This window comes from Haemaphysalis longicornis, unplaced genomic scaffold, assembly GCF_048455015.1.
Source record: "Haemaphysalis longicornis isolate Haplotype H1 unplaced genomic scaffold, Haemaphysalis longicornis Haplotype H1 scaffold_2, whole genome shotgun sequence".
Lineage (NCBI taxonomy): Eukaryota > Metazoa > Arthropoda > Arachnida > Ixodida > Ixodidae > Haemaphysalis > Haemaphysalis longicornis.
In genome coordinates this window covers 160122104-160146661 of record NW_027526295.1, presented here as the reverse complement: position 1 = coordinate 160146661, position 24558 = coordinate 160122104, and the positions used below count along the sequence as shown (strand labels likewise).

At 47.8% G+C, this 24558-nt stretch overlaps 1 protein-coding gene across 1 annotated transcript in view; it reads right to left on the bottom strand.

The window, feature by feature from the left end:
- LOC144169397 (solute carrier family 22 member 7-like) overlaps positions 1–22781 on the bottom strand; it is an 88469-nt gene extending 65688 nt beyond the window's left edge. Inside the window, exons 1-3 of the mRNA XM_077698518.1 lie at positions 20810–22781; positions 14701–14804; positions 8100–8254 (exon numbers count right to left, since the gene is read on the bottom strand). Coding sequence (XP_077554644.1) covers positions 8100–8254; positions 14701–14804; positions 20810–21190 — 640 coding nt within the window. The 5' untranslated portion in view covers positions 21191–22781. The remainder of the gene's footprint in view (positions 1–8099; positions 8255–14700; positions 14805–20809) is intronic.
- Positions 22782–24558: the final 1777 nt, after the last annotated feature.

The following is a 24558-nucleotide window of genomic DNA, read 5'->3' as shown; positions in this document are numbered from 1 at the left end:
TTGATTGATTGATTGATTGATTGATTGATTGATATAATCCATAGGAAAGAAAGTCCACCAGCAGGACTAGTTTGTCTCAACTAAGGGTGGACACCGGAACGCCTGCTGGTGTGGGAGTGTGGGGGATGGGGAAAACAGACAGGCAGGACATCCTCCAAGTGGATGTCCAATGATTATCACTTCCAAACAATTGAAAGAAGCTCACACTTATAGCAACAATCATGGAGTAAAGGTCGTTGCGGCAGCGAAGAAGAAGTAAATCGGCTGTAATAGTAGAATTAGACCTTCCTGCTGGTCGATAAGGTTGCGTACAGCTTCGACAGCTTCGCTACCTTCAAGTCTTACGCGTTAGTGTGAGCTTCCTTCATTTTTTTTTCAATGTGTCAGCTGCGTGTTAGCAGTCAAGTGATATGATCAAACGTAACTAGAGGCCCCCCTACAATCTCCCAGTCATTTTTTTTGGGGGGGGGGGGGGCGTTGACTTACTACGTCGGCGGCCGCCAATCGAACAAACAAGGTCCTGTGACGTCATAGAAACATCGCCGCTAAGTGGCTGGGGAACCACCGCTGTTGAATATGTTTTCTATAATATCTCGATTATTTGTTTCAAGTTTGCGATAAAACTGGCGTTGTTGTTATCGGGTCACAACAGCCTTTTCAATGAACCAAACTTGTATTTCATCTTAACGGCCCCTTTATGTTTGAGAGACGTTCGTTTTTGTGTGTGTGTGTGCGTGTGTGCGTGTGTGTGCGCGTGTGTGTGTGTGTGTGTGTGTGTGTGTGGGAGACGATTACAAATCTCGAAAATTTACTGCTGCATCACTTTTATGCTTGTTTCTCTTTCTTTAAATTAAGGACGCTTTCTTAAATTAGTTTGACGCTTGTTTGATCGCTTTCGTTATTAAAGCATTCCGCATGATGCGCCACCTTTAACTCACTTTAAGCAGCGCTGGTTCTCCACCATTTAGGTGGTTGAATAGGCCCGGCAGTGCAGGTTCTTGTTGCATTTGGGGAAGCTGCTAAGTGCGAAAAATACCCTCTCCACTGCATAACCCCGCAAGCTAGCGGGCCAGCGAACGAGCAAACGCGCCACAACTCCTAGCATGCTGCGTGCAGCGCAGCTTTCGTTTGTGAAGCGCTCCCCTGTGAGGACGCACATGTCACGCATTTTTGCGTGGGTAAAGGTCTTGGTCAGTTTCGTTTTCTCTCCTGTAGGTGACGCTCCACATCAGCTTCACGAATCTGAGATATCTTCGGGCCGCAATATCCAAGTTCCCCATTCCCGGCCAAGTAGTGTATTTAGAAGAGAGCCTCGGGTGTTTCCTTTTCCCTCTGACACAGCGCAGCCGAGCCAAGTGTTCTACGCGCCCTTTTCCGATCACTGATCTGCTCATACCTTCTGGACTACTTTTAGGACATTCGCGATCGCTCTTAGATCGCAAGCGAAGCGAAAAAAGAGAAAAAAACCGTCGTAATACCCCGCCCGCCCTCCCCTCTTTACCCATTTACGCATGTTTCGTCCGACGATAAAAAATAAAAAGCCATTCGTATGCCCTTGAGGGAGCTGACAGCTAGCTACGAGTGGGGGAAAATGCCACATAAAATGAGCAAGGCGCTGAGATTCCGATGCAAATTTTCCTCCGTGTCGAAACACGCCGCAGCTATGCGTCGCCGTCGCGCTCAGAATGGTGGCAACGCATCGCCGATAGACGTCTTATGTGCGCCAGCGTCCGCGTACGCGCAAGCACGCCGGTACTGTTACTCGCGCGAACTTCCTCGTTCCGTCCGAAATTTGTCAGTCGAGGCCGCGTCTTCAAACGCAACGCAATCGACATAGCCCCCGACAGGAAAGCCAGCTGCTTATCATTTTATTTGGTCGATATTTTTTCAAGGTTTATTCTTTTTCTTTTCAGTGACGTTCATGTGTAGTCTTTCCGCCCTCTTTGCACGAATGCATTGTGCAACGCGTTCTGGCTCGCCTTCAACGCTGCCTGGCTGGCCGTCGTAAAAAGCGGTCCCCGAGGATCTTTTTTTTTTTTTTTTTCGGCGGGCTGAAAGTGGGGGAGCGGATATATGGAGGGGCGGGTTTTACGCGCGAAAATACGTACTGTAAGGTGCACAAAGCTCATCGCAACTCGGCCACGCAATAAAATGATGCGCACGCATATCATTCACAGTTGCTTTTGCTTGACAAGTTTCGCTTCACCCAGCGTGGCTCTGTAGCCTCCTGCAGGTCGGCAAGTCGAAACTGAATCTGAATTCTCGAGAGCCCGCGAAATATGAAATCAACAACCGAATTAAGAAACATGAGCGCTATACGTTGCAGCGGCGGAGACCGTATCGTCTTTCGACACCATTTGTAGAGATGCGAGCAGATACGCTACCGCCTTCTTTAATGCGAGAGCGTTTGGCGCAACAAAGGTCTGTTACCTGCAAAAACTAAATTACATTTCTATTACGCCTTTTTTTTTCCACGTGAGTTACTGTTTCCTAGTATGGGAGAACACCACGATAACAAATATGCAAAAACGTAGGTCTACAGAAGAAACTGCTTCGTGCGGTTGCAAACGTGCCCCAACTTTTTCTTTGTACGAGCAGTATAAAATTGTACGAATTGACCGCATGTTCGATTACAGATTTGCTTTCTTCTATGAGAAAGCAGCAAGCCGAAATGACCAAGGGCTTCTTCTCGAGTGTTGTAACGCTCACACAATATCACAATCCGTACACGACTCGCAAAACAAATTAATTTGTCTTACCACGGCGTAGAATAAATTATGGCTACAGTATGCTAGCACACATTTTTCCAAGCTATCTCAGCAGGGTATTATATGAAAACGGGACCCGCATGTACCGTATTTACCCGATTCTACCGCGCCCCCGATTCTAACGCGCACCCGATTTTTCCGGCAAAAAAAAACGAAAAAACTTGCACCTCCGATTGTAACGCGCACGGGACTTTGTGACCCAGACAAACGAATGCGAAAGAAACGGGCGATTTATTTCCCGAAGTAATCTCACTCATCTTACCCCTCGCCGCTCTCCGCTGACCACAACATCTCGGCCTCGGTGCCTTCAAGCGCGTTCGCGAGGCCACACTTCTGAACTAACGTTCAACCATGGTCTGTGGGATCGTGGCCCACGCCTCGCACGCCCATCCCGAGATCTTCTCCAGAGGTGCACGCTTCAGCTGACCGCTCGTTTTAAACGCGTGGGAGCCGCTGCTGCCATTGCTGTTATCAAGCGCGCAAGTGAAACGATTGACGATTTTTGTGAACTCCGATAGAAAAGCCTAGGCGCCTAGGCTTGCTGCGTCCGAAAATCGTTGCTAAAAGCTTTGGCACCATCTTGAGATGGCGTGGCGATGGGTGGGACGAAATTTCCGCTGTTTCGGCCGTTTCGGTTTTGTATCCGATTCTAACGCGCATGCGATTTTTCGGCCTATTTTATCGGAAAAAAGTGCGCGTTAGAATCGGGTAAATACGGTAATTCAGTGCACTTCGCAATACATTTGTAGAATAATTGTGTAAATATATTTTTGCATAAAATTGGCTGTCGTTGTTTGGTATGAAAAATGCCTTGTATTTAGTGTTGGGCTTGTATGAACAGGTGCTTCTGATCTGTACATTTTGGTTGTGAACACTTGTTTCGAGTGTGCGTAATTAATCGTGCTCTTTTTGTTTCCGCTTAAGAATGGGATTTTTTTTTTCCTGAAATTGCGCAGTACTGCTGCCTAGGGGTTTCTTGCCCCGCACGCCGCGAAGGAGCCGTTGGCTGGTAGAAGTGAAAGGCTTCGCTTTAAAATTAATGACCCGGGGGGTGGCGAGGCTCGTCAAGCAGTCGTTAATGACTGCTTTTTTCTAGCCATCCTCAGTTTCTTTTTTGCCTGTAAAAAACGGGAATAAAGCGATTGATTGATTGATTGATTGATTGATTGATTGATTGATTGATTGATTGATTGATTGATTGATTGATTGATTGATTAAACGGCTCAATCAGCGCAATTACTCCAGCAGCGTACGCCGTCTTCGTCACCCCCCCCCCTCACGCTTGCGAGCGGCAGGTGACGCGGCAGTTAACTCAAAAGCTGTACTGGCTCTGTCTCAAAAGGCGAGCAGGAAAGAATTTAGTGAGGAGGAAAAAGTGACCGCCTTCGGGTACAGGTCCGCGTGACGTGCGTCGATACGGCAGGTTCGGAAAGGAGCGCGCCAATCGACTGCGACGCCTGCAGTAGCGCGTGCACACTCAGCGGCGTGGGTTGGCGGCAGCGAAACGAAACCTAAATCCCCTGTTGGGCACGGAGCGTATAGCACACACCCGCACACGTGGCTTGCCAAACAGCTTAAAATTGCCCTGCATTCCAGTAGGCAGCAATGATGACTGAGCCAGCGCGAAACGAAAAAGTAATCTGCGGAGTTCGGTCGGGCATTGATATTTCCGCAATCAGCCCATGACACGTAGGTCTCCTCGAACGCTTTCCTTCTTTTTTTAGAGATGGTTGAGGGGTAGGTGAGACCTCGATTCAACATTTTCAGCTCCAAAATCCGAATACGCCATTCGCATGTGACCTACCAACACACGGTGTTTCCTTACATATCTAGGGCTGAAACAAACATAAGCAAGCCTAGTAAATTTAGGCACGCGTGAAATTTAACTCGAAGCTGTTTATTCTCTTTTTATTAGAATAGGTAGAGCCATACTTGAGGAATTTCTTATGGTATCCCGCCCTCTGCATCGAAGCATCAGTCAGTGATAAGATTTGGTAGTGTTGAGACTGGGCCATCTCACCGCAGCCACCACTGTTGCGACTGGCCATCCGAGCGCAGTCACCGGTGTTGCGACGTTGCCTTGCTCCGTCCGCTATCGACGCGGCGCACAGGAGAGCGATTAAGTTCTCCAGACGACGAAGAGTTGAAGCAACATTTATATACAGTATGTACAAGGGTAAGCAAACGTTACATGGCTCGCACAGAGGCGACAGCACGTCTGCACTCGGTGCCTCCGAAACGTGCCGCGCTCGCTGATGCTTCCGGCCTGTTTTATACCCCCGGGGGTCCGTTGCAGCCGCGAGCGGTTTGCATCGCTCCAATCAGGACTCTCGTTGGCGGAAGTTTGAATTCGATGAATGAAGGTGAAGTGGTTGCGTCACCTGAGCCACCTCGACGGAGAAAGGTTGGGCGACACCCCGGCGCCGTCTCCAGGCATGTCACCGCGCGTCTACCGCGGGCCGTTCGTCCGAAGCATGATTCGGCCCAGCCGTTGAGAAGGGGAAAGGAGAGGCTGCTCTGCAGAGCATTCAAGTTGGGGCACATCTGCCGCGGGCGGTTTGGGCCGGGCGCTCGGGCATAACAGTAGCCACAAGCTCATGTTAGTGTTAAGCTTCCGCAGGTCAATTTAAACAGAACTGAATCAAAATTTTTCCTTTAGCCATGTTTCCGTGACGGTATCAATTATGCAAGTTGAAATAAATGTTCACGGCTCATGTGAATAATTGCAGTCCAGTTTTCAGTTCTAATGAAAAATTAATGGCCAGCTTGAATGAATTCCCGCAGTGGTAAGTGAAAACGCGAAGCGAAATTTAAATAAAAACGTAGAGCAACAATATGCCCATGGCTGTTATGTCCCTGTAGACATGGTAGCGTCATGCAGTGAACGTACGTACATGTAATACAAACTGCACAAAATTTCGGGAATGAAATGTATACACAAATATTCCCCCTATATACAGTACAACGCGTAATTGGCGTTGTTGCCAATTCGTCTGTGTTGGCACACTCATCCAGGGAGCCGTACTGTGCTTGAAATAAATCACTGATGTCAGGGTATGGCCTCGTAGATGGTCCCACGGAGCCAGCAGCTTTCGCAAAGATAAGGGTGTCCCACACAGCATGCTCCGCCTTGTATAATTCTTTCGCTCAGTCACGTGACACACCACGTGACGCACGTCTTCAGATTGATGCCCACAAGTACACCAGGTGTCGTCAGTGGATCGAATACGGTACCGGAACTTCTTGGTGTATGCGACGTTAAAACGGAGGCGATGCAGTAGTGTGTCGCCGGAACGACCAAGACGAGACGTGAATGGATATCAAAGGGTGTATATACTGTAAATAGCGTAGTTTTCACTCAGCGCGCGTGAGATCGTTGAATTAGTATTTTCATTTATAATAGGATTTGCAATACCTTGTCGTTTATTAAGGCAGTCAATACACCAATCTAATTGCTGTAATGTTTGGAGTAGCCAACTGCTCTTTTGGTTGGGACTGACCGCTCCAATAAATCAGTATTAATGTGTTGCATTCTTTGCCGCGCACCTCCACAGACTGGACCGTGTAACGCCCTACACTTCAACGATAACGCAGATATCGCGCAAGTTTCACCACTAATCGCTATAATAGCGTAGATGGAGATAACTGGTCGCACGAAATTTTGAAAAATTAAAAATAAGAAAAGTACAAAAAAAATGCGAAAAATGTCGGAACGTGTAACGCTCTGCATTTCCACAATAACGCATATTTCGCGAAATTTCCACCTGCAATCGTTGTAATAGCGTAAATGGGGATAAATAGTCGAACGAAATTTTGACAAAAACTAGAAAAATAACAAATATATAAAATAATTACGGAAACTGGCGAACCGTGTAACACCCTGCATTTCCACAATAACGCAGATTTTGGGAAAGTTCCAATGTAATCGTTATAATATCGTAAATGGAGATAATTGGTCGGATGAAATTTTGGAAAACTAGAAGAATTAGACATATAGACAGTAATTACGGGAAATGGCGAACCGTCTAATGCCCTGCATTTCCACAATAATGTAGATTTCGCGAAAGCTCCAAATGCGATAGTTAAGATAACCTAAATTGAAATAATTGGTCGGATGAAATTTTGAAGAACTAAAAAATAAGAAAAATATTAAGAAAAACAGAAAATGGCAAAACGTACGGCATTTCCGCAATAATGCAGATTTCACGAATTTTCCACTTCTAATCTTTATAATAGCGTAAATGAAGATTATTGGTCGGACAGGATTTAGAAAAACTAAAAAATTTGGCTGTAAAAAACTCACACTCAAGACAAGCGGCATAAGAATACTACGCATTAGTAGATAATTCTCTGGATTCCTGCAGAATTCTCTCTCTCTCTCTCTCTCTCTCTCTCTCTCTCTCTCTCTCTCTCTCTCTCTCTCTCTCTCTCTCTCTCTCTCTCTCTCTCTCTCTCTCTCTCTCTCTCTCTCTCTCTCTCTCTCTCTCTCTCTCTCTCTCTCTCTCTCTCTCTCTCTCTCTAATATTATCATGATGCTTATGTTGGAGGTAGCTGCGCTACGCCACCCTACGGCGGCCTGACTCCAACAAAAGAAATATACATACTCCGCGAACCTTATATTTCGGCTTGACAGCTGCTTGCTGTAAACGGTTGCCGTTTTGTTATTTCTCAAAGTTCGGGCCGCAGTTCGGATTACAGTTAGGCGATGCCTTAAGGCTTTGAGGCCAAATACCCAAATACCTCTGCCTTTGGAAGCTACCTATCTACTGAAAATATTGGTTGTGTATCTGCTTGCTCCCGTGCAAATATAATCAAAAGACGGCAGGGTTCTGCCGTACCTGCAACCTAACCCGCTCTCCCCTCCCCCCCTCCTACTCATCAGTCGCTCCCCTCGGTGTTGGTCCTCCCATGGTCAATGAAATGGCGATTTTACCAAGTCAATTCAATTTTTCTTAGTTCGCACTGCCATCGCGCCATGTGTAGGTAAAGCGCCCAACTTACCTTATTTTAACGCGTGTTTTTTCTTTCCTTTGCTATCGTAAAAACCATTCCAACGTGTCTTCAGAATTAAAAGAACGCTGGTACTGCCAATTGTGTACTTACATTTTCCCTCAAATGCGTGGGAAGTTTCCAACTAGCTGTATAATGTGAGCAAGCATCTCCAGTAGTTTTGAATGGTCCTTCCTATATTCGCTTTGTGTAAAGCGTTCTTTCATTTTGTCGGATGGCTGAATTGAACGACATATATATAAAGACAGGCATACCAAACTTTTCCCGTATTGGTAGCCCAATAAAGACTATCGTCGGTGAAAGCAGAACGGCCTTACTCACCCAGCACGAATATGGTCGAGCAGACGCTCTCGGCGCCCATGCCGGCGATGAGCCTGGCCACGGCGAGGCCCCAGTGCTGCGTGATGAACAGCGGCATCAGGTTGGCCAGAGCGCTCACCGCCGACAATGAGCCGATGGCCACGCGACGGCCGAACCTGCGCCAAAAGGGAACACACACTGTTCGCACTTGCTTCGCCTGGCCTGCCTTGTTCAGCTAATGACCGAGACGTTAAAAGGACCATGAAGACAAACTAAGACTGGTTAATTTTAACAAATTAGCCTTTGGAAACGCATTCGGTGCCATTCCAGCGGGGAAGTTGGTTAGTGTATAAGCTTTTATTTGAAAGGAAGGGGGTGGTTGGGGTTGGGATGGGACGGGGGATATATAGAATATGATCTTATTTCGCACTTCGCAATTCACAGTTCACACTTAGTTCACACTCAGTTCACATTTCACACTTATTTCACATTTCAAACTTATTCACACTTCACAGTTTTTGAGTCAAGACAGCTTAAAACCGAAAATACGCGAGAAATACTGAAAACACTTTCAAATTTCGCGCTACATAGACGTTTCATGAGTGGAGGTGACGTGATTTGGGCCGACACAAAAAACGTAGTTATCAGTACTCTAACTGCGCGTTATCATTCAAGTGACACAATCATACGGGACTGGAAGCCGCACTGCAGTCGCCCACTCGTGTTTATAGGGGGAGGCTTAGGTCGGTCGCCGCCAATCGCGCAAACAAGATTCTGTGACGTCATCGACACTTCGCCGAAAGGCGGCAGGGGAGTCGCCACTGCTTCATATGTTTGTCCTAATATCTGTATTATTTGTTTAAAGTTAGGGAGAAAATTAGTATCGTTGTTATCGAAGCAAAGCAGTTTTTAAAGCGCGAAGCCCCTCAGGGGCTCGGGCTGTTGGCGTCTCGTGTCGTCGTCCTAATCGTCGTCTCATGTAGTCACGGTACTAAAACACCGGAAAACTCGCTTACACCTTGGGCTAGAATGCTTGGCGCTTCGAAGACGAGACTTTTACAGCAAAGCTGTATATTCCTATCCTTCAATGTGTTCATCTCCTTTGGCAAAAATACCAAGGCGCCAACAATACACTTATATACTACATGCATTGCCTCTTTCCAGGTTTCACGTTAGTGAAGATGGCCCGGGATTTTTTTATTGAATCAAGCTTGTGTTTTGTCTCTGTGGCACATTTAAGAGCCAAGGAAGGCATTTACGACTGGTAACTCGCAGCTAACACTTCTACGTTTTGCGACGTCGGCCCGCAACGACTAGCTCGCGTTAGCATTGACGAATGTTTTGCTCCCGCAGTTCCTAAAACTGAAAGAAAAGAAAGTTTTATCGGGAATCGTTGGTACAAACTGAATCTTCTGAAACAGGGCTACAGAGCGAGAAGAGGCAGGACGACATATCGAACTGTGTGTTCTTGTTTTTAGCTGTTTTATTGCTGTTTCTTGAGATTCAGGTTTCTAAAACACATGACTGAAGACCGACTACGCCAGCTGCTCTTCTTGTATGTCTACAGCACTGAATAATTTCAGCCCTGTTGCCTTTTAGAGATAACAAAAATACTCTCGCTAAAATATAGTATTTCTTGCGTAAATACTTTTCTTCCAATACCCAAGCAGGACAAAGAGCCTCGTAAATGAGAAAACCTCAGGCCTATTGCATTATTCCTGTCCTATGCAAATTAATAGAACGAATGATCAGTAACAGGCTTCAACAATATTTCGAGCAGACTGGTTGGTTTCACCCGGCCCTAACAGGCTTCCGCCATAAATTGGGAATGCACGACTATCTTTGGCTTCTCCGTCGAGTAGTAAACCGAACATCCCGCAAGAGTACTCCTGACTACATCGTCGCTCTCGATATTCACAAGGCTTTCGACAACATCAGCCAAGAGGGCATACTCCGAGAATGGGCCGCTTCCTTCCCCAGTTAAAGGCGCAGAATTGGGTTCGTTGCTTTCTAGAGCACCGACCCATTCGTCTCAACCCGCGGGACGCAACACCCAACCTTGACAAAGGCGTTCCTCAAGGCTCGATTCTCGAACCTATACTATTCAACCTGGCTATGAACCACGTTGCTCGAACACTCGAAACAAATCTGCTGCCCGCTTCGCCATGTATGCAGATGATATTGTCGTGTGGACAGAAGCTGCCGACTAGGACTCCAAAGAAGGTATGCAAATTGAGCTTCAATCTGCTGTGTTCAGCTTGGAGCGCACCCTCGCTACATTCAATCTGCAGTTATTACCGAATGAGACATAATTCCTCAGCGTGGACGGCAAGCGCGCGACGCATGGGGATTAAACCATCGAACTTCAACTGGCCAACAAGGTTATTACCTCTAAAAATGACATTATTAAGCTACTGGGGTTGCAGATAAGCAGCTGTAATAGTGCCGCGGCATGGATTTGTCATTTAAGAACTACTTGGCGGTCCACATTACACTTGATAACTCGCATCTCTGGAAAATGTGGCGGATCGCGTCAGAATGCAGGTCTCATGCTTGCTCGTGCCCTTGCGCACGGACGACTGACTTACGGGTTCCCAATTTATGAATTGCGTCCCCGCCATTTAAACGAGCGGAGCATCCTCAACAGAAATCTAATCCGTACTACTTCGGGGCTTTCACTCCATACCAAAACAGACGTGCTGTCGGAAGCAGTTTCGCTTCCTCCCGTCGCCAACCTGGTACAGGAGACGACGCTTCGCTTTCAGAAGCACTTTGAATATGTACCTCAATTAAAATCTATTTTGAAGTGGGACACATTAAACAGTAATTTTAAATCTGACACTTTTCCACTTGCTATTCCACCCTGGGAGCGACCCGCCCAGGGCCACCTCAGACGCTGACCCATTTCTCGCCATAACCGTGCCGTGCGGGAACAGTATGTTCGCACTGTCGCCAACGACAAAGCTCCGGATGAAATCGACATTTTCACGGACGCAGCCATGAACGGAACAACAGCAGCGGTTGCCTGGACCTGCCCTGACATCCCCCAGCTTAATGCCTCTAACAACACATACGGTCTCACTGATGAAGTCAAACTTTTCGGAATCCTCGGCGCCATTCAGACCATACGAAGTGCGACCTCATTTATCACCACCACCAAGTTCCACCTCATCACTGACTCCCATGTCGCTCTACGGGAACTGAACAGGTCCTTCTCGCCAAATTCTACGGCCACCAACATTGTTTACAAAATCCGAGACCTCACTCACGAAGGGTTCAAGATACGCCTGGTCTGAACTCCTGCTCCCACACATGGAGCGGACGGTAACTAGTCGGCGCATAATGCTGCCCGGGAGTGTTTACACAATCCTCCCATGGTTCCTGCGTCCATCCTAGAACGACCTGACCCCCAACAGGCATGTGAACAAGACTGGCAGCAAAAATACCGTTGAATTAAGAACCTCAGCCGGCAACGGCGTGCCGACACCTCACCACCTGGTTTTCTTGCTCCTCTGCAGTCCCTGCCAAGAACAGGAAAACTTTTCGCCAATAAAGTCTACGCTGACTCGTCCTACACTCCGGATGTCATCTCCAAACGGACAACGCATAGGCACCTTGCTAGTCCTCGGTTCCCTTACTGCGGCAGCAACAATACACCGAACCTTTTCCACCTCATCTCGGAATGTTCAGCTTACTCAACTGACCGGGACCAGTTCCTTACAACGCAAGTACGCCCGTCGTCTTCTGAAAAATCACGTCCAACAGGTCACAAACAACCCCGAAATGTTACCGCAAATTACAGAATTACAGTCTAATTTACAGTCTAAATTACAGCCTAAAAACAGGTCTCTATAAAGTATTATGATGGCGGATCGTTCACCCCCTCACTAGATGACCCCACAAACACACCCTTTGTGGCTCCTCAAAGGCTCATTTTGAATACCCGGATGATCGTCGTGTTCTATAGAGATCTGTATAGTAGCCAGGACATCCAGCATAATGCCGGACAAGAAGGTAGTTCACAGGAGATAGACATCCCACCAGTAACGACAGAAAAAGTGAGGAAGGCTTTAAAAGTAATGAAAGGAGGCAAAACACCTGGTGAAGATCAGATAACAGACCTCTTGAAGGATGGCGGCAAATTGTACTAGTAAAACTGGCAAGCCTGTACACGCAGTGCCTAATGACAGCAAGTGTACCGGAATCTTGGAGGAACGCGAACATCATCCTAATCCATAAGATAGGTGACATGAAGGACTTGAAAAATTACAGGCCGATCAGCTTACTGTCAGTGGTCTACAAGGTACTTACCAAGGTAATCGCTAAGAGAATTTCTGCCACGTTAGATTTCAGTCAACCTAAAGAACAAGCACTGTTTCGTAAAGGCTATTAAACAATGGACCATATTCACATGATTAATCAGGTGATAGAGAAGTGTGCGGAGTATACTAAACCCCTATATAGCCTTCATAGATTATCAGAAAGCATTTGACTCGCTCGAAACCTCAGTAGTCATTCAGGCATTACGGAACCAGGGTGTAGACGGGCATTATGTAAGAATACTAGAGGATATTTACAATGAGTCCACAGCTACCATCATCCTCCATAAGGAGAGCAGTAAAATACCTATAAAGAAGAGCGTCGGACAAGGAGACACAATCTCTCCAATGTTATTCACAGCATGTTTACAAGAAGTATTCAGAACATTGGATTGGGAACAGGTCGGAGTAAGGGTTAAGGGAGAATACCTCAGTTAGCTCAGATTTGCTGATGACGTTGCCTTGCTAAGTAACTCGGGCGACGAATTGCAAAACATGCTTACTGCACTGGACAAACAGAGTAGAACCATGGGCCTCAAAATTAATATGCAGAAAACTAAAGTAAGGATCAATAAACTCGGGACAGCACAGCGATTTGAGATGGGTAGCGAGGCAGTGGAAGTGGTAAGCGAATATATCTACTTAGGCCAAGTTGTGACCCCGGATCCCAACCATGAGGCAGAGATAATTAGAAGGGTAAGAATGGGGTGGAGTGCATTCGGCAGGCATTCTCAGATAATGAATGGCAGCCTACCATTGTCCCTGAAGAAAGTGTATGACAGCTGCATCTTACCGGTACTCATTTACGGGGCAGAAACTTGGAGGCTCACTAAGAGGGTTCAACATAAATTGAGGACGACTCAGCGAGCAATGAAACGGAAGATGATAGGTGTATAACATTAAGGGACAAGAAGAGAGCGGAGTGGGTCAGGGAACAATCGCGTGTTAAGGACATATTAGTAGAAATTAAGAAGAAGAAATGGACGTGGGCGGGGCATGTAATGCGAAGGTAAGATAACCGTTGGTCATTAAGGGTAACAGAGTGGATCCCTAGAGAAGGCAAGCGTGGCAGGGGGCGGCCGAAAGTTAGCTGGGCAGATGAGACCTAGAAGTTTGCGGGGATAAATTGGTCGCAGTTCATAGGACCGGGATAATTCGAGATTAATGGGAGAGGCCTTTGCCCTGCAGTGGGCGTAGATAGGGTGCGACGATGATGATGATGATGATGATGATGATGATGCTTCAACTGTGCATATGGTACCCCTACTGGCGTAAACAGACATAACGCGCTAAGTGAACGTTCACAGTGCAGTGAGAAGATTCATACGAACCATCTTCCCCTACCCTTTTCCCCATGTCCCACAACAGGGCCCATTCGCCTCCTCCTAATAAAGTCATCCATTCCATTCCATTCTTTCGTAAACACTACCCGCAGAGCAATACCACACTGAGGCACAGCCAATAAATGTCAGTTTAAACACTCGGAAAAGTATATATCTCGTGTTTATCTTCTCTGCCTTTTACTATGCACCGCACGTTTGTTACAGCTTCGATTGACCGGAGGCACGTAAAAGCATCCAGTCCCAAGAGTTGCCTGCGACCATTTGCATGACGACAATATCGTGTTCCTGCTGCTGCAGCACTGAAAAAAAAATTAAAGCCGTTCCACTTAATATGAAAGCTGTCAGAAGTGCAGAGCATTGATTCGCCATAATGGGCTGTAGCGCCGTTATCCGCTCACTGCTACCATCCAACGTATTTCAAATTTTCCGCTTTCGCAGTGCTCGCGCGCCCCCTGCCTGAAACTGCGCCAGCGGGAGTTCTGTTCTTTTTGTGCTTGCTTTTCCTTCCGCAAGTGACCGCGTTGCACTGTCACTTTTTTTAGCTTACTATCGTAAAAACCAATCCAACGACCGTTCCTAACTAAATGAACGCGGGCGCTGCCTGTTAATTACTGATATTTTGCTTCAAATGTACCTGCAGTTTTCTTTGCGCTAAACAACGGGGAGATGTATGACAAGCGCCAGCGGTTTACGAGTTTTGAACGCTTATTCCTATATAAACCGCTTGGCTTTCGAAGCCTCTGTTGTACGCCGCGACGATAGCCGCTACGACGGAACGCCGTGGGGCTCTGCTTGAGTCCAGCAAGCGAGCTACGACGACAAGGCGAGCCCCTAAAGTGCTCTGCACTTAAAAGGCCAAGGCTTTCAAGCTGCTTCTCAACAGGTCTGCATTATGGAAGAGAGCTGACCGGTACTGTCTGCATTGCCGCACGTCAGAGCCAAGCCCCCGTGCTTGCTTACCTGTCCGCCAGAAATCCTGACGTGACGTATCCCGTCATCGAGCCGATCCAGAAGGCTGTGTGGAGAACGTACTGCTTCCAGCTGTCTCCGCATACCCAGTTGTGCTGCGAGGAGGGCCGACAGTTTTTCGTGAAGGGCATAACCGGCGAGATGACGAGCGCCTCTGGCAAGTATTAACTGCACTGGTCAAAACGCACACAGGTTACCCACTAATGAGACTGCCACAAATTTCCTCTAAGACACCAGCAAACTATCAGTATCCTTTCAGCTGGGGTGAAAACTGGAGAGAAAGAGAAAGAAAAAACACTTTAATCAGAGTTGAAGTGAGCATATTTCTGGTCTGGCCTGGGTCTTCAGTCCAAGACTCCGTTGGTACTGCTGGCTGTCTTCGCCCTTTGGGCTAGCAAAAGCTGCAATTTAGAACAGGAGCTGGCCAGCGTACTTTCCACTGCTCGCGCGAGGCGTTGGGGATTGGGGGGGGGGGGGAGAGAGATCTTGGTTCAGTTGACATTTCCAGACCATATGGTACAGTGTACCTGGGGCTTGGAAATGAGTACAGTGGGGATCGTTGAGTAAGATGGATGCCGTGCAATCGTGTTGGGTCTGGAATATGTGTTGGTGTGTAGTCGTCTGAGCATAACTTCTTTCCGTTTTTTCGTGGCCTGATCGGCTACTGGAGGATGTATTTTTCTCGTTAGCCGTCGGTAGTGTTGATTAATGTCGGCGTACTTGAGTAGTCGCTGCCAGGTCCGCTCCGACTCTTCTTGCGGTGCCCGGTGGGCCAGTTCTCTGGCCAGGACGTGTGCCGTCTGATTGCCGCGTGCTAACTGGATGTAATCAGCTAGCATATATAAGGGCGGGATAATACTCGGCAAGTATCTAGTTATATCTTGTGAACCTCAAAACTGAGCCATAATTCGTCACATATTTTGTTCTCCCGTTTGGCCTTTTCGCTAAGACTAAGGACCCTAAAACTGAGGACCTTAAAACTCTAAGGACCTTAACCATTCTGTCTGGCGTGGTTATACACCGAGGAGCTTGGTCCACCAATGGTTCTTCCCCTATAACCTTAGCTCGTCACTTTTAATCGCCGCCTAGCAATTAACGCTACAAACTACAAAACTTCCCGTATCGATCGCTCATTTGGCATGTTCGTCGCCTCTAGCTCAAACACCGCACCTAGGAAAGCTTCAGCTACGAAGCTCCGAGAAAAACATGGTTATAGATCCATTGGTGGATCTTTAAGAATGCGTTAGCAGCTGCTCCCCCTCCTCTGCGAACTTGAGGCCCGGCCCGTCCGCTGTCCACTCTTTCCTCCATTTCTCGCACGCCCCCGTACACCATGCCAACCATGCTTAGCGTATAAGCTTCCCAGTGTTTACGTGTGCTCGCTTTGGGAGTGGCGTGGGCTGCCTACAGCCCATTCTTCTGTTGTCCACAAGTACAGGCGCTTCGTCACTGTTCATCCCGTTCCATCATTTTAAGTGCGAATGCACTTCTTAAGCGAGCGTGAATCGTCCGCCGCCGTAGTCCGCATAGCAACAGCTGCGGGTGCACGCGCTCCTCGTCTTCCCTAGCAACGGGGGGAGATGGGCGCGCGCTGCCTGGCCGCGTCCCCATGGCTCATTCTTGTTGTTGTTCCTGCTGACATGGCACATACCCACGTGGGGGATTGGCCAGGAATCGGGCGTGAGAAGGGCTAATGCACCCGCTTAAAGGAGTACTGACACGAAATTTCAAAGCTGAGATCCGCTCTAGCAATCAAGTACAACGACAACACAAATAGGTGTCTGTGAATAAATGCATCTTTCTTTCTTTGTAGTTGTGTGTGTGTGTGTGTGATCTCTCTTTCGCGAACATTACCGAACCGCGCAAATTCAACTCCTGCATTCGCACTTTCACATTCTTCCCCTCGGGGAAATGCGGGGAAATTTTTTTTTGCTGCCCGGAACTGGCTGCACAGTGATTTTACAACCTCGCACCAGCGGTGATGGGAATCACAGGACCAGTCGAGGCATCATGTGGTGAATGCACCGGCCGAGGCGGGTAGCGAGACGCGTTTCGACTTGACGTCTCCGAGGCAACGACGGTAGCAGAGAGCGAAGCCAGCGCCAGCGCAACCTGCGCTCTTTCTTTGTATATTTTGTTACTTTGAAAACGTTTTGTTTCTTTGGCAAAACGTTTTCCTTGCGTGCACTGATATCGCTAACACAGTTGTATTGCTTTTCACCGCCAGCTTACAGTGGCATTTAGGTGGGCGACCATTCGTTCTCTGCAAATGCAATTTCTGTAACTACACTTCTCATTCCTGCAAATGCTCAATGATGGGAGTGCTGTGGCAGATAGCATTTACAAAATCACAGCTTCGGCAACTCCTCGCTACTCATTTTGGTTCTCGTTCAAGTTCTATGAGGGGCGGGGGGTATTGAATGCCGCTGTCCCTTCTCCCACCAGAATTTACCGTTCCTTCCGCACCATGGGCAACCCCACGTAAGCATTCCACGTAAGTATTTTCAAGCCACATATGTGAAAGATGTGCTGAGGTTTGTCGTCATTTTTTTGCAGCTGTATTTGTCATGCCACGCGAAGCCGTGTTGAAACTCGGGTCTTCAATTCCAAGGAATGGGGACGAAACACCCTTAACACTAGCATAAGCAGCCTACGTTTTTAACACGAAAGTCGTGTTTTATGCCGGGATCCACAAAGATTTGAATGACGGCATCAGTCACGGAAATGACTTCACCAGAAAAAGTTTCATTGACGCGGCGGCGCCAGGATTCGAGCCGGGATCTCCATCACCGCAACGACAGTTGTCGAACGCTTTACCAACTGCTCCTTGAGCTCAAGCGCATGCAGCAGTATGAACGCTCCATGTATCCTTCCTATAACCACCTCCATTTAGATAGTGCTGCCATCTAACAGCGGTGAAGCGAAGTAGTGTATCACGATGCTAATGAGCGCCGACAGTTCGCGCCACCTGACCTCGTCGCAACGCAACCGTATGCCGTACACTAGACGGGCAAGAACGCAGTGGTCGCACATTTGCCAAAGCGACGCGCCAGCAGGGGGGGGGAGAGAGAGAGAGAAAGACTTTATTTGAGGCCAGCAGGGAGTGGGAGGTCGGGATGCGCAGAGCCTCCACATCCCACCCACGTTCACGACGTCCTCGGGACTTGGCCCCGCCGGTGTCGGCGTGAGCGGTGCGCGAAAGGTACTCGGGAGTTCGTCCCTTTCCCCCCCGTCTGCGACTCGCTCCGCTTCTGCCTGGCGAGAGCAGCCTCGAGCTGCTGGACGGCTAGAGTTTGTGCGTTCAGGTCCGTCGAATAGACGGCACTCGTTATGGTGTCCGGCAGCCGGCCGTAGAGGTCGGCAGCTTCCACGGGGTGCACTGCACAGTCCCACAGGATGTGGGCCAGAGTTGCGCGATGTTGCCCGCACACACTACACACGTCACTGGCGTACACGTCCGGGCACACGTGACGCGCGAGCGCCGGCGTGATCACTGACTGTGTTTGTAGTTGGCGTAGTAGCACTGCCTGCTGTCGAGCAGGTTGTCACTCGCCAAGCACACCCCCAAGACAGCCGCGCAAATCATACTCTTTCGCTGCAGCGGACCGCGAGTTCACCAAACGATTCGCTGGCACCCCGTTCGGTTTCGTTCGCACGTTTTGCGAGCGCATGTGGTTTCATTCGGGTTTACGCAGTTCTCCGGTGCGTGCAATTCAGTGTCTAATGTTGATGCGTCTGACGGTGTCACACCGACGAAATATAAATAGCGACGTGCAAGTTCATATCGATGCAGAATAAACATTTGACTGATCCTGTGAAGGCACATTTCACTTTCGTGTTTTTCCGATACCTATGAAAGAACGATCAACCACATTGTTTTTTAATCGAAACGGCGCACCTTCGCAATCTCGTTCGTGGCAGTGTTGGCCAAAGCATCGACATCGCAATCCCAGCGTAAAGAGCCCTGCAACTAACTCGCCCATCTAGGGACCTTAATTAATGTATTTGACTTCGGCAGTTAATAACTCATTTTTTTATTCAGGCGTAAAGCAAAACCGCCCGTGAGTACGAGATTTCGGCGCACTTTAAAGATCCCCAGGTGGCAAAAATTAATCCGGAGCCCTCCACTACGGCGCGCCTCATTGCCTGCATTGCGTCGGCGTGTTAACCCCTACAATCAATCACTCCAATCAAATCAATAATTGACCCATTTTGTGGGGGTGCTATAATAATGAGATAAACAAGAACTTTGATGATATATTTCAGTTTTGGTTTAACGTTCTGTGCGGATAATGGGTAGTTTTGTAACGGCCTCTTTTTTTTTTTTTTTTTAGTCAGAGCAGCCCCTTATCGACTGAACTGACACGCACAAATGGTCTGGCCCTTCGAGCGTATAACGTCCTCATAACCAACCAGAGCATGACATTGCGCTTAAAGTAAAGAGCAGTTCAGCCTGTCTACGTCACCTCTGACAAAGCATTTCACTTTCTGAAAAGGCATGCGTCAACACATTTCCAGCCCGGTCCTTCATCACACCTACCGCACACTACTCCCCGGTCGCTTGCAATGAACAACAAGTTGTTGCTGCAGTGCGGTCCTTACAGCATCAATTGTCACGTGTTTTACTGTCGGCATTGCCGCGCACGAACCTGGACTCATTCACTTTGGCACTTGTTGCTACAAGGAGGAAAAACAAGAGCGCAGAAGCAAAGGTATCGCTATTCTGTATGCTATAGCATAACGTTCTTAAAAATATGTTTAGCGCAAAAAAACCAAAGACAGTACACAAGAAAGGAGACGGGACAAGCGCTAACTTTCAACGGAACTTTATTCACCGCCGAAGCCGGTAAATATAGAAACAACTGGAGCATGCGCAGCATGCGCCACAGTAAGAGTATCTCAAGTACGCATATGCGTCAACCACCGAAATGCTCGAAAAAAAAAAGATTTCTCAGAGTTAAACAGGACCACCGACGTATCGCTGATACACTTATCGCCTTTTTGCTTGATATAAAAAGCTTCCAGGAGTTCTCGTGCTGTCGTATCTCCCGTGCTGCGAACGCGCGGGAACTCTTGGAAGCTTTTTATATCAAGCAAAAAGGCAATAAGTGTACCAGCGATACGTCGGTGGTCCTGTTTAACTCTGAGAAATATTTTTTTCGAGCGTTTCGGTGATTGACGCATGTGCGTAGTTGAGATACTCTTAGTGTGGCGCATACTGCGCATGCTCTAGTTGTTTCTATATTTACCGGCTCCGGCGGTGAATAAAGTTCCGTTGAAAGTTAGCGCTTGTCCCGTCTCCTTTCTTGTGTACTGTCTTTGGTTTTTTTGCGCTAAACATATTTTTTAAGAATCATGAACCAACTAGCCCCCCAACAAGTTTTGTTAAGTTACCTATAGCATAACGTAGTCCGGGAAATGGGGCCAGCGACAATCTGCTCCTGTGCTCATAATCCGAGCTCACTCTATTTTCCCGACTTATAGAATTCTGAAATTCCAAACATCCTTTAAAATTTCCACGAATTCACTGTATGCTCCCCTCATAAGCCCATCCGTATATACTCAAATAACTAAGCAACCACCTTCACTACATTTCATCTTTATTTCTACCAGAATAACAATTCTTCCAGCAACCGTACAAAAAAGAACTCAACCGTCCAACGCTAAGCTCCTCGGGGACTTTTTTCTATAGGCACGTCTAATGGTACAAGTCAAAACTGAAGTCGACTGGTAATGGAAATCAGCAAAGGCCATCATACAAGGTATACGGCTAGGGGTTCCATCTATACGAACATTAAGCTAAGGCGTTGCGCTACTGAGCACGAGGTCGCGGGTTCGATTCCCGGCCGCGGCGGCCGCTTTTCTGATGGAGGCGAAAAGCAAAAACGCCCGTGTGTACGAGATTTCGGCGCACGTTAAAGATCCCCAGGTGGTCAAAATTAATCCGGAGCCCTCCACTACGGCGCGCCTCATCACCTGCGTTGCGTCGGCGCGTTAAACCCTACAATCAATCAAATCAATACGAACATTAAATCGTGCAGCTTTTCACCTAACACTTTTACGTTCACTCATATACTGCTTCCAAAATTATGAATCTTACCTCAGTAGACATGGTGACGTAAAGGTCCCCGTACTCGTAATGCCATCCTTCCGGACACTGTTCCGTAGTGGTTCCGTTCAAGTCAACGGCACCGATGCCAAGCTCGAGGCGGCACGTTTGCCGAGACACGATCACCGAACCGTTCGAAAAGTAGCCGTCCGCATCCAAAAAGTCGCCAGCCAAGCTGGAGTTCACAGCAGCACCGCCGTCGTTGGACGTAACGACGGGGCACCAATAGTGTTCCGGTACGATTAGCAAGAACACCTGGGCCATGTGGTTGAAGGAGAAGTGGGCCGTGGCCGTGGTCAGAAAGATCAGGGCGAGCATCTTCTGGAAGCGGCCAAAGCCGCCACTCTTCATCAGGGCACCGTCGAAATCCATGGTGTCAAATAACTGAGGTGTGTGTATCGACGGAAAATGGAACTTGTGAAAAATGCCCTCGAGATGATCTGCCGGCCCTGGTGGAGTATCGGTCAAATTGCTTGGAGATCGAATTGCGCGTTGTCAGCCGTCGATGATAGCAAACGTCCACTCGAAACGTCAGTTAAATTATTCCTCTGGAACAATGTAGTCCACTTCACCTGCACGCGTTGCTCGACGCGAGCCAACTTATCTGCATCGACCGACTCGCGGCTTCAGAAAAGTACACAGTCCTTTTTAGAAGAAACTTCACTGCGATGATGCACTTGTGAACGTGTAGAGAGCGGCTTCAGCGTTGGTTACCGAAAGCGTTAGATGCAGTTGGATGTTGGCGGAGTTGGTTACTGATTTGTATGTTATTCTACAAGATGATCTTCTTTGACAACGGCACTCCGTCTGCTAATATCAAGCGATATTAAATTGCTTAAGATTTTGGCGACGTTTTCGGGGTCAGATGTTCAGGAACGGGAGCTTTGAAAGCTCTGCGAGGAATCGCAGAGCAGACTTCTAAAGTGGGCCTTCGAATGGTGCTCGGAAAAAATCAAACTCAATATAATTTTTACTTCACTGTTACCTCAACCTAAGGATAAAAAAGGTTCAATTGTAATTTAAAGGGTGGCCACCCTGCGCCAAGTCCTGCGGAAGCTGTCAGCCGTTGAGAGTAGGTTGTTCGGAACGAAATTCTGACCCTTAACAGCGTGGACCGCACCAAAACTCATCTAAAGTTTCATATTTGGGAAATGGCTATTGAGCTCAACTACACGTGCTTTATACCTAACCTTGGCAGCGTCACCAGCATTGATTTTGTATTTTAATACCTCCGGGAAAAAAGGTGACCAGAGAAATTTTATTCCAGCCGTCGATAGCAAACTAAACGCTTCTGAACCTTATTAGTGTGCAGCCAATTTCGATTAAGCTTGTGCTAGTTCTCAGTGTGACCCTCTCTTTTTTCTTTCCTAAATAATTCCTAATACAATACGCAATTGAGCGCACGTTCGCCGGTAAGCCTTTGCTCTAACTTATTCACAACACCTGCAGACAAAAATAAACGTAGGCGGATGTTACGGCCTAAAAAAAGCTCACAATGGCTGACAGCCTAAGTTCAAAAGATGGAAATAGAAGACAGCTCCAGTTCAACGACCGATGCACAATTCTCCAGTTCATTCAAGAAGAGAGCCTCCGATATCTCAGAATGACGTGTGCACCGTTAATCAGGAGTTTACAACGCTTTGTTTGTGCAACAGCGTGCACGAGCACGAACTACTCCAGGCAGTCTAAGCACACGGAGGTGGGACTACCGTGGCGGAAGGCTTAGCTTTAGTGACAGCAGCAGCTGCTTCCGATGTCCTGTCAGTTCAACGGAGGTGGCCGGCTTTCGGTGGTGCGGTGCAGAGTCCACCAGAAGGACCATGTAGACGAAGTCAGGCACGCTGTTGCGATGGCGGCGTGGACACCCGGCGGTAGTGAGGCGACCAGCCTTGTCATCCGCTCTGCCCGCTTGCGTATCTTGTCGTCAGCGTCTGGGTCTCATGCTCGCCGTCTGCGCCACCACATTCAAGGTGGAGTCAACACCACCTAGATGAAAAAGCAGCCACAATCCCTGGGTCATCGATAGATACGGTTGCATTGACAGGGATCGAATGGCGTCACTTACGATTGCATACCACCACCGAGTGAAGCAGCCCGTGACCGCACAATAAAATACTTGTGCCGTAAAAAGAAAGCCAATAGGACTGTTTAGCTAGTGGGTGTCGTCTCAACGCTTTCGGCTTGACGAGGAGCGCAAATACGTACGCAGAGCAAACAAAGATACAAAGAAAGTCGCGTGCTCTGCCTCCATGGTTATGACAGTGGGACGCGCAGGCTTATCGGGCCCTGAGCTTCGTCATAAAACGAAATTGCCGGTTAAAGGACGCTTCATTGATACTGCCTACCGTAACGGAGAGAATAGGCGAGCAGCGCGTCTACGTGACATGTCTAGCGGGTAGCGCCCGTACACGCAAACTTTGGGGCAGAGCGTTGGAAAGTTGTAGAAGAATTCGGGGCCAATGAAAGGTATTGTATGTCGAGCTGATCGACGGTCACGCTGCGGCCAGTTTGAGCACAGGATGCCTTTCTGGGGAATCTCCTGGTGAAACTTTTTTTTAAGCCCGGTATTTCCTGTGCTGCAATTTATTGACCACGAGTAGCAGCTTTGCTGAGGTTTAGGGTTGTCAAATCTCCACAAATTCAGCATTTTTATTTGTCGCAGGCAGTCGTCCAATGCATATGCTCCCATATGGTCAGAAATCTGTAGGGGCCGTGCAACAGAACTGCTGCGCCGTCTCGTGGGATATTTCCAAACTACGCGGTGGAAAGCCAAGCAGACAGCGCTAATGTAGTTCCACTGAGAAGGTGAGTTTGTCGGGTCCGCAAGAAGTGTTACGTTGTGAACTTTGCAAATACTTACTCTACTTCTCTTCTAGAAACAAAGTTCTTTTTATTTTTATTATGTTCATCCCTTCATGACCAGCCAACACGACGGCTACACAGTGCGCGTCACCTGAAGGAAGTGTTTGTTTACATATCGTTGCATGGCGGTGCGCGGAAGATGGTTGGCCATTGTTTTTCTTTGCACAAGTGCCGATGCAAGCGAATGGTATCAGGCGAAGGGGATAACAATATGCAGCACTTATTTCACTAGTGATAAACAATCGACGGATCCAAGATCTCCGTCATACGCGCCTACGATATTCCCAGTGACCTAAAGCAAAACGCCTGGACTAAACTTCCAGCCTGCTTGAATGAATAAATGAATTCATGTTCAGGAGAATCGAAAGGAGAGCCCACCAGCAGGCGCAATTTCTCACGCCTCGGGTGGACACCGCAACGCCTGCTGGTGTGGGGTATGGGAAAAGGGGATTACAGGAAAATAGAGAGGAGATAAGGAGGACACATGGCATGTTTGCAGTTATACGTCGTGTAAAAATATGTTTCTGTATTTGTTCTTTATCAGGTAATACTTATAGAAAGAACTATCAGGTAATACTTATAGAGAGAGAGAATTCTGAGCAGGAGAAATGAGAGAGAATTTTGTTGACGACTGCGAACATTAATGTCGCCTTCTTACGCACTGCGTGTTTTTTTTTTTTTTTTAGCCATCACGGCTTTCTGTCCCTTTCTGCCGCTAAACATTTCATGATCAACACCTATACATGTTGATGTGCGCGTATTTTGTTGAGTATTTCGACCTGCTACCTCACCTGTTTTTCTTTTTTGTCTAATATAACTGGACTGGATCAGCAGCGCCGAGATTTTTTGGATCGGCAGGGTTTTTTCATCGCTCACTG